This window comes from Pelodiscus sinensis, chromosome 6 (assembly GCF_049634645.1).
Source record: "Pelodiscus sinensis isolate JC-2024 chromosome 6, ASM4963464v1, whole genome shotgun sequence".
NCBI classification, from domain to species: domain Eukaryota; kingdom Metazoa; phylum Chordata; order Testudines; family Trionychidae; genus Pelodiscus; species Pelodiscus sinensis.
The window spans coordinates 17,512,258-17,526,111 of NC_134716.1; the positions used below are offsets into that span (position 1 = coordinate 17,512,258).

Consider the following 13,854-nt stretch of genomic DNA (forward strand, 5'->3'; position numbering starts at 1 on the left):
AGTTTTCTCCCTCCTCCTTGTGACACCCTTAGAGATACCTGAAAACTGCTATCATGTCCCCTCTTGATCTTCCCTTTTTCCAAACTAAACAAGCCCAATTCTTTCAGTCTTCCTTCATAGGTCATGTTCTCTAGACCTTTAATCATTCTTGTTGCTCTTCTCTGAACCTTCTCCAGTTTCTCCACATCTTTCTTGAAATGTGGTGCCCAGAACTGGGCACAGTACTCAGAGGCCTAATAAGCGCAGAGTAGAAAGGAAGAAAGACTTCTTGTGTCTTGCTCACAACACCTCTGTTAATGCATCCTACAATCATGTTTCCTTTTTTTTGCAACAGCATCACACTGTTGACTCCTATTTAGCTTGTGGTCCACTATAACCCCAAGATCCCTTTCTGCTGTACTCCTTCCTAGACAGTTGCTTCCCATTCTGTATGTGTGAAACTGATTGTTCCTTCCTATGTGGAGCACATTGCATTTGTCCTTATTAAACTTTATCCTGTTTACCTCAGAATATTTCTCCGATTTGTCCAGATCATTTTGAATTATGACCCTATCCTCCAAAGCAGTTGCAACTCCACCTAGCTTGGTGGTATCTGCAGACTTAATAAGCGTGCTCGCTATGCCAATCATTGATGAAGATATTGAACAGAACTGGTCCCAAAACAGACCCCTGTGGAACTCCACTTGTTATACTTTTCCAGCAGAATTGTGAACCGTTCCCAGAGTAGTTAACGGTTATCCAGCCAGTTATGCAAGCACCTTTATAGTAGCCCCACCTAAGTTGTATTTGCCCAGTTTATTGATAAGAATATCATGCGAGACCGAATCAAATGCGTTACTAAAGTCTAGGTATACTACGTCCACTGCTTCAAAGTAGGAATAAGCGATCCTCCGGAATAGGGCTTTATTCCGGAGGATCGGGCCAGTCTAGACGTTTTTTTTCCGGCTTTTCCCCAAGCCAGAAAAAAGCAGCGGACATCTTTATTTAAATCCCCCGCAGATTTCCCTATTCCGAAGTTTAAAATTAGCATGCCCCTTTCGAAAAAGGGGACTGTGTAGACGTAGCCTTAGTGTCAGAACACTAGCATTCTACTTGGAGTGGACTAAGGATATTAGGAAATTCCCTAAATTCTTCACTTCAACAGAGATCCCAAAGCTCTATGGTATTGTCTCAAAGACTATCTAAATGAGACTCTGGTTGCATTAGGTCCTGTTATCAGGATCGCATCGTGCTTTCATCTAGAGTCCATATGCACTCCATGGGATGATATACTTCAGGAATATTTGTAAGGAATGTAACCATCTCAGTAATATGTAGAGCAGCGACTTGGACTTCTGCGCACATGCTCCTAGAACATTGTGATCACCTAAGATTTGCTCCCCAGGGCCATCTTTAACTCCATAGTAGTGAATGCAGTAGCAGACTCCACTCCCAAGTCCCAGCCACTAGTGGTGAGTACTGCTTGGGTGTCACCTACAATGGAGCATCCATAGGGTCACTACTTGAGGAAGAACATAAGAACGACCATCCTGGGTCAGACCAAATGTCCATCTAGCCCACCGACATTGGCTGTTACCAGATGCCCCAGAGGGTGGGAACAATAGGTAATCCTCATGTGATCCCACTCCTGTCACCCATTTCCAGAGAAACTCAGGCTAGGGATGTCATTCCTACCCATCCTAGCTTATAACGATTGATGTTCATAACCTCCCTGAATCTATCTAGCTCTTTTTTTTAACCCTGTTAAGTCTTAGTCTTCAGCATCCTGTGACAAGGAGTTCCATAGGTTGACTGTGCACTCGGTGAAGAAAAACTTCCTTTTGTTTTAATCCTGCTGCCTATTTCATTTGGTGACTACTAGTTCTTAAATTGTGGGAATAAATAAATAACTTTTCCTTATTCACTTTTTCCACACCAGTGATGATTTTATAGACTTCTATCATACCCCCCCTTAGTCTCCTCTTTTCTAAGTTGAAAAGTCCGAGTCTGTTTAATCTTGGAACCCGTTCCAAACCCCTAATCATTTTTGTTGCCCTTTACTGAACCATTTCCGATTCCTATATACAGGGCTTGACAAACGGCAGCAAAAGCTACTTGCCAGCCCCGCACTGCATTGTGCATGCAAGCGCCACCGATAAACGGGGTGTGCAGCTGAAATCTACTCACCATGGGCGAGTAGAGATAGATAGATGTCTACTTCAGAGTTGTGTATAGGGCTCTGAGGTGGAAAAGGAAGTGAGGGCTTCCACCCACCCAATGCAAAATAGCCTCAAGACAGACTGCGTAGGAGGGAGAACATGTCTGGGTTCAATGGGCACTGTTACCAAAAAAATCTGATTAGAGGCACAAGGGAGCACATACGCCTACAGTATGCAGCAACATTGCTGCACAAAGTGAATAACTACCTCTACTCTTGCTCTGACTGCATCAGATATTTCTATTTCACCCTTTCCTTGTAGCCATAAGTGTCTTTACATACCCTATTTCCAGGCTTCTGTGTCTATAGATTATTCTAGTCTCAGCTCATGCTGACTCCAGGAGCCACCCGCTCTGCAGCTCTGCATTTTAAATATAGTAAGAGCTGCTGAGCCACCACGAACAAAGGCTGCTCCAGCACTAGCCCCTGTCCGCAGCCAGCCCTGGCTTGGTGGCGGTAGCCCCTATTCACGGGGCTCTTGTACATTTCAAAAGCTGAAGTGGCTGCAGTGGGAACTGGCATGAACAGAGACTGCTTCAGTCCCTAACTCATGCCATTTCCCCTCTGTGCTCCTTCCTCTGCCCCCCACGGAGACTCTGCTGGGGGGGAGCCAGCTGCCCCAGCACCAGCTCCCCCCCCCCCCCCCGCGACTAGTCACTACTTGACTCTCCGATAAGCTTATTCTGTTGGTGATAACCAGTAGTGTTCTGTTTTCCCTTTTTGGACCTGTCCTGAAGTAGGTATTTCTGAGAACAGTCCACACAAGAGGTCCACTTCCTGGACACCGCAGTACAAATAAATGATTGTCACATAAGCACCACCATGTACCAGCAACTAACTTACTTACTGACCACTATTCTTACCTACTTTCCTCTAGCTTCTGTCCAGGACACCTCACGCATTTCATTGTCTACAGCCGAGCCCTAAGATATAACTGTATCTGCTGCAACTTTATCAAGCATTTTTAAAACTTAAACACATACCTGAGAAAGTGAATAAACAAATTGAGCCAGACCTAAATGTCACCTACTTCAGGACAGACCCAAAAAGGAAAACCAAATACCACTGGTCATCATCTACAGGCCTTAGCTAAAACTCTTCCAGAGCATCACTGACAACCTACAACTTATCCTGGAAAACGATCCCTTCCTCTCAGATCTTGGGATACAGACCATTACTTGCCTACAGACAGCTCCTCCCCTTCCCCCACCAAAAGCAAATATTCACCAGCAGCCATACGACACACCATGGAAACACTTACCAGGAGCTTATCCCTACAGCAAACCCCTGTTACCAATTTGACAGACAATCTAAACAAGTGACACCATCACAGCACCTAATGTGATATATGCCATCAAGTGTCAGCAGTGCACCAATATACGTGGCAGAGGGGCAAGTGGACAGTCTCTGCACCAAAGGATAAATGAACACAAATCAGACCTCAGAAATGGTAACATGCACAAACTTGTAGGGGGCACTTTAACCTACCTGGACCTTCAGTACTGGATTTGAAAGTAGCCATTCTTATACAAAAGCATTTCAAAAACTAGTTACAAAAGGAGACAGCTGAATTGCAGTTCATTTGCAAATTCATTATTAATTTAGGATTGAATAAGGGTCCGATGTGGTTAACACATTACAATTTCCCTTCTTGTTATCCACATTTCCACATCAACTGCTGTGAATGAGCCACTTCTACCCTGTCTTGATTAGCCTCATTTACACAAGTACCTCTTCCTTTTGTTGTCCTTACATATACCCATGCTGCTGTCAATTCCATTCCAGGTCATCTGATGTGAAGTAGTTTTTACCCACGAAAACTTATTCCCTGATAAAACTCTTAGTCTCTAAAGCGTCACAGGACTCCTTGTTGCAGATACAGGCTAATGTGCTTATCCCTCTGAGACTTTTTTGCTTGAATCCTGTCACAGCTAGAATTCCCTTTCCCTTCTCTGATCTCCTGTGTGGCCTGTTGTATCTGTAATAGATAGGATTGGGCAATATGCAAAGAAGTACATTTTGTAATTCTCACCAGAACTGAATCAGTGCTGCTGGAAGTTTCTTGTTTATAAGTAACCTGTAAAACTACATTTAATTTTCCTAAAGTTAGAAATTTTGCAAGTCTCTGAATTAGCGCTGCTTTCACCCTATGTAGGGGTATCGAGAGGAGTAGGATTCATCCGATTTGACAAGCGGATTGAAGCAGAAGAAGCTATCAAAGGTTTGAATGGTCAGAAGCCTCCTGGTGCCACAGAGCCAATCACTGTAAAGTTTGCTAACAATCCAAGCCAAAAAACCAATCAGGCCATCCTTTCCCAGCTTTATCAGTCTCCAAACAGAAGGTATCCAGGACCTCTAGCTCAGCAGGCTCAACGCTTTAGGTAAGTCAGATATGTTGTTTATAGCTGAACCATTGAATTCTGGAATTCCCTGGGGCCTGCCCATTAGTTTCCTCTTGCCCCATTCACCTTATTGGGTGATCCTCTGCCACACTGTTCATATGAGATTTTCCACACTTTTTAATACTATTTAAATGTGTGGTACAGAATAACTTTTTAAAAGCACTGCCATCTAACCAGATCAAAGCTTCTAACTATCTAATAAGGTATATTTAATTAGCAACATTTAATGTTAAGCAAGGATGTTTTATCTCCAAGCCCAAGCATTGGTAGAGAATCATGATTTTTAAAGTTACTTTTAATTTTCTAGAATGCTATTGACTTCGTAAGCCGGTCAATTCAGTTACCATTGGCTTGAGACAATTTAATTTCCTCCTTGGCCATATGGCATACCATGGCCAGACACCATCCCTATCCTAGCTTTCATTTGTTGTTGTTTTTCTAGTTGGGGATCTAAATTCTGTATATCATATCTCCTTGTTTGACCCTACACTTCCATTTTGAAAATGTAACCATGTATCTTGTGTGGTGTGCACTCTTTTGTGGATCTTTGTTCCCATGCTGTTTAGTTTAGAGCTGTAAAAGTTTCAGTGATATTTAGTGTGTCAAAAAAGACAGATGGTGGGAAGAGAGTGGAGCAAATATTGTATTATCTACATTCATAAACCAGTTGGATTTGTTTTTTCTTTCACTGATTTTTGCTTTCTTTCCACCGGGTGCATGACTAGAATGCATTAAACATTGAAAAGCTTAAATTTACAGTGAAAACAGTTTTTGTTCTCAGTTAAACCTGGCTTAAATGATATCTCCTTGACAAGTGTTCACACGGTAACAAACTGCAAACTTGCCACCCTCGCTAGAAGGCTGAATGCCCAAACGAACATCAGATGCTCTAAATGTTTGTTTGCATCTCCGTTTAGCAGATAGCTCACCAGCAACCAAAGTCCTATAGCTCCACAACCACTTGACATTAAGTGCTGGTGATATGAAGTGTCCCTTCCCCCTGCCCTGTAATACACTCATGTTGTCAGCTTTAAGGGAAAGGGTAACTCATGGTTTACTTCATTATTCAGTGGATTTCCTTTACTATGGTATAAAAAGATTAAGCTGCAGAAAACCGCTGAATATTGAATAAAAATAGACTTGCCCTCTTTCTGTATGCGGGCTGCAGGAGTGAAAATTGAACCGCTAAGATGCCGCATCTCAGAATGCACTATAATGAAGTAAGATCATGGCTGGGATTGCGGAGGGGAATGGGGGATTGTGGACCTGAAAACAGATTAAGTAACTTTGCTGTCAAAGGCTCTATCTTGTGGCATTCAGCATCTTGTTGTAAAATTGGCCATCAAAGTCCCTGAGTCATTCCTATTGTAGGTAGTTATTTCTATTAAAATCTCTTCTTGTAATCATAACAGAGGTATCTCAATACCAATTGTGTAGAATCTTAAAACAACAAATGGTCTGGTAGCACTTTAAAGACTAACAAAACATGTAGATGGTGGTATGAGCTTTTGTGGGCACAGCCCACTTCTTCAGATGACCTGTTAAGTGTTAGCTTTTTAATAGTGATCATGGTCTCTATCCCAGTCTTAATCAAATTATTTTAGTAATGATACACCAAGTATTACTGTTACTTACAGGACCCATGTGTTCCACAGCTGTGGAATTTGATAGAACCCAGTTCTGTTTTGCAAAATTGTTTTAGCATCTAGCGTTTAATTGAAAAAAAAAATCTTCCTAGTTGAGATGGCTGCCGAAACTGATGTCGTGATATCTGTAATAAGTTGCAAAAATTGTGCTGAGGGAAATATAAACTGTCCTGCCAAACTGAACAATAAGGCATAATATTTTGTGTTCAAAGCACTATATAAACTCTAACCAATTAAATCTCTCAAACTGTGAATTAGGTGGATAAGTATGGCCTTCCTCATTTTTATAAGTAGGAATGGTGAGACAAAAGTTAAGTGGCAGAGACAAGGTTAGAATTTAGGTCTTCTGATTGATTCCTCCCCATGATGCTATCTTGTCAATAGGGTGTTAAAATTATGGCAGTTAATAAGTTAACTCTATAATGCATATTTTATGGCTTGTATAGCAGATATCATTGTAGAATGTGAGCTCTTATTTCATGTGTTAATTTAAAAGCAACATCTAACTAATATTGTCCATAATTCTCAACCTTTTTCATACTTTTTAGCTGCCCCAAACCCAGGCTAATATCTGCCTAACAACCAAACACAACTTCTAGCTTCTGCTGTGTAGTTACATGATTTCTGATTGGATAGTGGTGGTAACATGCTTATAGCAGTGTAGCTTTATTCCTGCAAAAGGAGGAGCTACACTGGTATGACCTTTTATACTGGTTATTCATTCACATAGTAATACCCTATGAACACAATTTATAATAGAACATCTGACTGTAGACCACACCTTGTGTGGCACATGCCTTTCCTTCAGTGAGAATCCTACTGAGGGTTAGCATTAAATCCACTTCTAACCTGTCACATTAAATGCCAGTTTAAAATTCTGCCCAAATATATTGATGTCATTTTCAAAAGTTTTAATTTTAATTTTAACCTAAATTAAGGCAACCAAATAAGTGGCTTTGTTTCAGTTGTGCCGAGCACTTTCAACTCTCAGTAGAAATACATAGGAGCTAAGTATTAAATGCTTCTGAAATTCAAACAGTTGAGGTGCTTTGGCTTAGTTATTTTGTAAGTTCATTTTTTAAATTCTTCGCAGTATGAAAGAAGAATGGGTGAAATGTAGTATACTGGAAATATGAGTAGGGAGAGGACGTGTGTGTGTGTGTGTGTGTGTGTGTGTGTGTGTGTGTGTGTGTATACAAACTCCTTAATTGTGCTGTCCTTTAGTTTTACTGTTGTACTAGTTGTAAGTTTAAGCATGATCACAAAAATGCTAGTTCATAACCAGAGAGTGGTTCTTGAGTGGGCAAAAACTCTACCATATTGCACATAAAAACCTATCCTTCTAGGAAGTGGCCTTAGCTTTGTTTTAAAAATCTATTTCATTTTTCAATTGTGCTACTCATTTAGTTGTGTGCATTAGAAAGTTATGAAAATGTAGCTGTTTGCTAATCAGAATATCTGGATTACTGCAAAATGGAAATAGAAGTCAAACTGTGGTAACAGTGAAATTTATTTGGAGAAAACCTGAATCTATACTTTAGTCAGAAAATACTTAGAATTATTTGCTTATTTATAGTCTTCACTTTGAGTTATCACAGGCAAGGAGCCTGCTTTTCTTTTCCACTATAATATCTATTAGGATATACCCATTATTAATATAATATAGCAGATGGCTTTATTATAAGACAGTTTTGCATTAGTAATAATCTTCTCTAAAAGTAGTTTGACTAATATATTCTAGGTAGATCCTAGCTCCATGTATAATAGAGAAGAAGGTTGGAGCATACTGATTTTTCTGAAGTTTTCAGAAACAACATAATGTGCATGCAGGTTCCCTGAAGGGAAGTTCAAAGGGAGCAGCTGGCCCAGGGCCTGATGATTCAGAAGAGCCAGGCCTCGCAGCCTGAGCCCCAAACCCTTTAATTTGCTCCCAGAGTGCCTTCTACACACTGAGTAGAAGTAAGCTATCCCCACCTCTTCCATCTGAGGCTCCTCCCCTTCTTGGAGTGTGGAGCCAGGCAATTCTGTCAGTCACCCTGTGTGCATGACAGTATTTCAAATTTTTTTTTTACTCGGTGAAGCTCTTGAATAAGGGATGGATTTCTTTGGGATTTTTATTTTTTCTTAATGCAACTCAAATACAATACCCTCTGTATGGATTAAATCGGACAGTGGTTTATACCCACGTAAGGTTATACCTGAATAAATCTGTTAGTCTTTCAGATGCCACTGGACTCCTCATTGTTTTTGCAGATACAGTCTAACACAGCTACTCTCTCTGAGCCTTGTCTAGATTGAAACGTCTCTTTTTAGAATACAGGTTCAAACACCCAAACGAACAGACACTGAAAAGTTGCAATTTGACATTTCAGTGGCTTGATGTGACAAGATTTGGTGATCTCAGTCCATATTCTCTTGGATATGATCCCATCACAAAACACCTTCAGAAATGGTTTCTTCATTTCTCCAAGACAGACTGAATGTACGTGGGTGGGTGTGTCGGGAGGGGGGGGGGATCTCATTTTGGTCTTCTAGAATAATTTTCCTACCTTAATCGTCGCTCTAAATATGTCTTAAATGAGAGGTTGCTATAAAGCAAGGTTTGGAAATCATTATATTGTCTTTCTGCCTTTGATATGGGCATTAATCATTGTTTCAATATAAAATTATTCTTTTTTTTAATAAGACCGAAAAAAGATGGATGTTCTAATGGGAACTAGAACAGCTGCTTAATTTTGTTTTCTATTGGCTGATTTTAATATCTCTCTCAGCATAAAATTCTCTTTTTTACTAAATGTGCAAGTAACTCCTATTTTGTAGAGTCCTCAACTCTAAAGTAAGAGGTAGGGATGTCAGTGTATAGTCAAATAAATTAACTAAGAAGCCTAGGCTTATCGGTTAAACCTATCGACTACACGCAATGTCCCTTTCAGAGGCAGCAAGCGAGTTTTAAACTGGCTCCACTTGCAGACCAGCTCCCGCCTGCCACCCTGTGCTACTGCCTCTGATACAGAGGCATCAGCGTGGGGTGGCATGGGGCTCACCGGAGTGGGACCGAAACACAGTGGCTGCCAGCCCTACTGTCAGGGACTATAGAATAGTTGTGTAACAGATAATTTATGTGGTTACGTGACTATTCAATTTTACAATATCTAATGTCCCAACTGAGAGGGAATATTTTTGGAGATTCTTTCCTTGGCATCCATGAGCTTTTTTTTTTTTTTCCTAAAATAAAATCAGAGCCTTTCCACAGAGCCTGAGAAACACTGGGTTAGATCTAATTCATAAATTTTAAATCTTCAAGGATACTCTGATATCCTAGCATTTGTTGAATTCCACTTATCAAAGGATTTTCAGCTGAGCACGGTTGAATTAATACTGCTGCTTGACAGTTCCTGGGGAAAAGTGTAAAGCAGATTACCTTACTGGTCATGTATGTCCAATGTAGTAAGAGAATACGGTGGAATTAAAGTTGTTCAGTGTTCTCATGCATTTTTATTATAACTGAGATAAATGTTCTCCTAACTGTCAGTAATAGAGAAATATACACTGATCTAGATAAATCTGTTCTTCCCATCACCATAATATGAATGTCTTTCAATAAGAGTTGAACTTTGAATGAAAGCTCATTTTCTGAAGAACTCCAGTGACCTTGTGGTTATTGGTGGTGGCATGGCTTTCTACTCTAACCTGGAAACTGGTTTCCATACATGGCTACCTGATGGAAATGTGAGCATGCATGTTGTTTGAGGAAAAGTGCCTGTTCTTGCAGTAACCCTGTCATGCATGGTAAGATAACGTCACAGTTCTTAGCAACTTTCAGACTTCACATACACATTCTGTGGATACAGTTCAAGGAAGCTGGCAATAGTATACCAAGCTCCCTGGGAAGAGAATCCAAAGACTGAACACTTTGCTAAATGTTTTGCAGGTTGGACAATCTGCTCAATATGGCTTATGGAGTAAAGAGGTAATAAAGAATCATATTAGGTTGATAACTTTTCAACAAACTAGTTCTTTACAGAAAGTATTTTGGAGTATTGTAAATACTCCCCGCCCCCCCCCCCCCCCTTAAAACTTACGTTGGGTTCCTTTTGCATGTTGAGACGTTAAACTGAAACAGTTTTCATTTCAGTGCATCGTTCACTAAAGGGAGAACCTCTCTTATCCTATTCCATGGAATTTCCCTTGGTTATAATCATTAATCATCAGTTTCTGGCATGTTTGTTTTTTTTGTTTTTGTTCTAGCCAGACACCGTTCCTCACTTGTGTAGTGCCAATCAGCATCGTGCATAGTCCCTGCACACTTTGAATGTAATTTACAATATTAACTTTTGATTCGTTGGTGTGTTCATGCAAACTGTAAATGTCTGTTTGCTTTTTAAAAAATCTTTGGGGGAATTGACTGTAAATGGTCTGTCTTTTATTCTTATTTTTGATTCTTTGTTTCCCACATTTAGTAGGTTTTCTCCAATGACCATTGATGGAATGACCAGTTTGGCCGGAATTAATATCCCTGGACATGCAGGAACAGGATGGTGCATTTTTGTGTACAATTTGGCACCTGATGCAGATGAGAGCATTCTGTGGCAAATGTTTGGACCCTTTGGAGCAGTAACCAATGTGAAAGTTATCCGTGACTTTAACACAAACAAGTGCAAAGGTTTTGGATTTGTGACTATGACAAACTATGATGAGGCAGCCATGGCAATAGCCAGCCTGAATGGATACCGTCTTGGGGACAGAGTCTTGCAGGTCTCCTTTAAAACAAACAAAACGCACAAAGCCTAATGAGTTATCCTCAGTCCATTTATATAAGAAAACTATACAACAAAGGCAAGTTAAGAGAAACTTTATACATTAGTAAATGTCTTTGTAGGTCAGTGTTCAAATGGGGATAATACGACTACTTAGCATCCTAAGAATATGTGAGATTTTTTTATTGCTAGTATTTGAATTAAAACTTCTTAAAATATCTTTTATGTTTGAATATGGACAAGAGGTACAGGGTTTTTACCTGTCACAATGCATTCTATTGCCTTCTTTGAAGAAGGTGGACCTTTTAAAATGACTCAGCTAAGGGAAGAAATTTCTTTTCTTTTTACATAGCTGCCTTGAACCTGTGAGTAAATATTGAGGCTTCGTGTTGTAATCCCTCAGTTGGTTCTTTTATGTTTTCCTGATTATCTTTTTGTTTAATTTACATTTAATGCATTGTTGTTCTGTCTGTTCAAGAAAAGTATGTTGAAGTTTACATTTTATTTATACAGTTATAAACAGTATTTATTTTGTAATTATAATTTGGGCTGGGGAAGGGGGGTACATTATAATAAAAGCTTATTGTAAGAATACTGGAGAACTTTTCGTAAAGCAGTACCTTGCCAAAGAGATAAGAGCCTCTTTGATGTGGGTTTAAAAAAAAGCATCTATTTTTATAAAAAAGAAAAATTTGGAGAAACTTTTTACTGGTCCTGGAACAAATATTTTGACTTGAATACTTTGAGAAATCTCTTCATATGACACCTAGTGAGCTTTTAGAACTTACCAGGAAATTTGCAATGGTTGGGGGAAATTTAGAAAGATTTATGATGTAGAAATACTTTTGAGATCTTTGTATTAAGTTGTAGAATCAATGGGAAACACTGTTGGTTTCATTTTTGTAATCATCAGTGAAATCTCTGATCATCCTGGTTATTCTGTGATGGATGGCTCACATTAATTTGTGATTTTGAAACAAATGAAAATTTGAAAAAAATATATGAGCAGGCAAGAAATTTAAATTACTGAAAGATGGGGAAAAAATCTGTTCTTCCTAAAGAATTCCCTTCAGATAGAGCTCATGGTGTTTAGTGATGTACTTACAGTATTGTTTGAAGAATTGTTTTGTCTTAAGAAAAGATATTGCACATGGTTTGCACTGCAGCAAATCAGCAAAAGCAGTCTGAGTTGGATATATTTGAAGGTATTTTGAAAGTTACGTTCAAGGCTAACACCTGAGCTTTGTGTAATGTAAATAAGACCTTGCGTTTATTAACCTTTCAGCTAATTTTGGTTTTGGTTTAAATTTTACTTACATTGCCAAGTGATGTTCAGATTTTGAATGTTTCCGTATGAGTTTTTTCCTTTGTAAATGGCATTAACATTGTTACTTGAGGTCTGTTTATTCATTTTCATTGTCCTGAGGACTTGAATTTACAGTGCATCAGATTTGTTGCTAATTTTGTCTGTAGATAGTCTAGCTTCAGCTGTTTATGGTGATGCTACATTTTTGTTTATATATGTTTGTGGTGAAAATAAGTATAACCATAGGATTTGAACAAATTTCCTTACATTTTTCATACAAAAATCATAAATACCTGTATGCTATTAAATTTAACTTTGTATGATGCTTAAGTCACTATTTGGGGAAATAAGTCTTTACCATGTATTGAAGAAATTTAAGAAAAATACAAAATATTTTCTGATTAGCATCTAGCTTATAAATTTTTTAAAAAGCTGAGGGTTATAATGCCTTCACCAGGATGCACTGACAACTATATAGATACGTCCTGCTTTTTGTATAAACTGAGATGCTCATATGCTTCCCCTTAGAACAAGCAATGTGCTATGCATAACATAGTTGTACATTATCTTTGCAGTTGCTTTTGGTTCTTCTTCTTTTAAACTGTAGTTATAAATTTTTCAGTATAATACAGTACATATACTGTGAAGCGCGTGCTAAAGTGAATAAGCGAGTTTTCATGCTAACCCACTCAATGCTATTCAAAACTTAATTGACTTCGTGAGCACTTTCTCATTCTTAGGTGCACTTAGATTGTTGACGCTAATCCTCTGCATTAAAACTTGTATATACTTTAGAAAATAAACTTTCCAATATGGGGAAAACAGTAGCTACATGCTTCTTTCCTATACTTTGGTAGTAAATAAAGGCATTGATGAGAAGGCATGTAAATTGGGCTTCACTTTACAGTGTTTATCAGAGCACTTAATAAAATGTAAGGCTGGTATTTATTTGAAGTTGTACAGTATTACTTCACATCTGTTGGAATAGAAAATATATTCTGTTGAGTATTTAAGAGGCTGTACATGTTTTCTTTTGTGTTTGGATCCTTTGTACTTTTTCATGTTCAGTACATCAATAAACAAAGTTGAAGGGAAGACAGTCTGATGAGCAGATCTTTTTAACATTCTCCTCTGCTTTAATGGCTATGCTTTCTTATAGGGGAAAGGTTTTCTTCTAGGGGACAGGTTGTAGAACAAGAGGTGAAAATAGCATTGCCAAATACTGCTCTCAGTTAAATCAAGATAAATCCCGAATCACTCCATAGGCTTTACTAGAGTTATTCCAATCTTGTGCTAGGGTAAATGACAGAACTCAGCACGATCTCTGCAGACAGTTTTTTTGTTCTCTAGCATCTGAATGTCATAAGTTCAATAGCACACCTAGGATGAGTGCAACTCTGGAAAAAAATTGGACTAAGTTTACTGCATAGAGATAGTAAAAAAAACCTTATTCTTTTACAATATTAGCCACTTTTAACCCTTTTTTTATGTATACGGGGGACATACAAGAAGGAAGATGGATTAAATAGAAATGTATGTGGTGAGG

At 38.8% G+C, this 13,854-nt stretch overlaps 1 protein-coding gene across 10 annotated transcripts in view; it reads left to right on the top strand.

Moving 5' to 3' along the window:
• ELAVL2 (ELAV like RNA binding protein 2) overlaps nt 1-13,403 on the top strand; it is a 200,135-nt gene extending 186,732 nt beyond the window's left edge. For 6 of the 10 annotated variants that reach the window (XM_075931478.1, XM_075931470.1, XM_075931469.1 and 3 more), the window contains 3 exons: nt 4,353-4,578; nt 10,177-10,215; nt 10,706-13,403. In XM_075931478.1, the coding sequence (XP_075787593.1) occupies nt 4,353-4,578; nt 10,177-10,215; nt 10,706-11,036 (596 nt within the window). In that variant the 3' untranslated portion in view covers nt 11,037-13,403. The remainder of the gene's footprint in view (nt 1-4,352; nt 4,579-10,176; nt 10,216-10,705) is intronic. The other 4 variants (XM_075931471.1, XM_075931473.1, XM_075931474.1 and 1 more) reach the window with 3 other exon arrangements.
• The last annotated feature ends 451 nt before the right edge of the window (nt 13,404-13,854 follow it).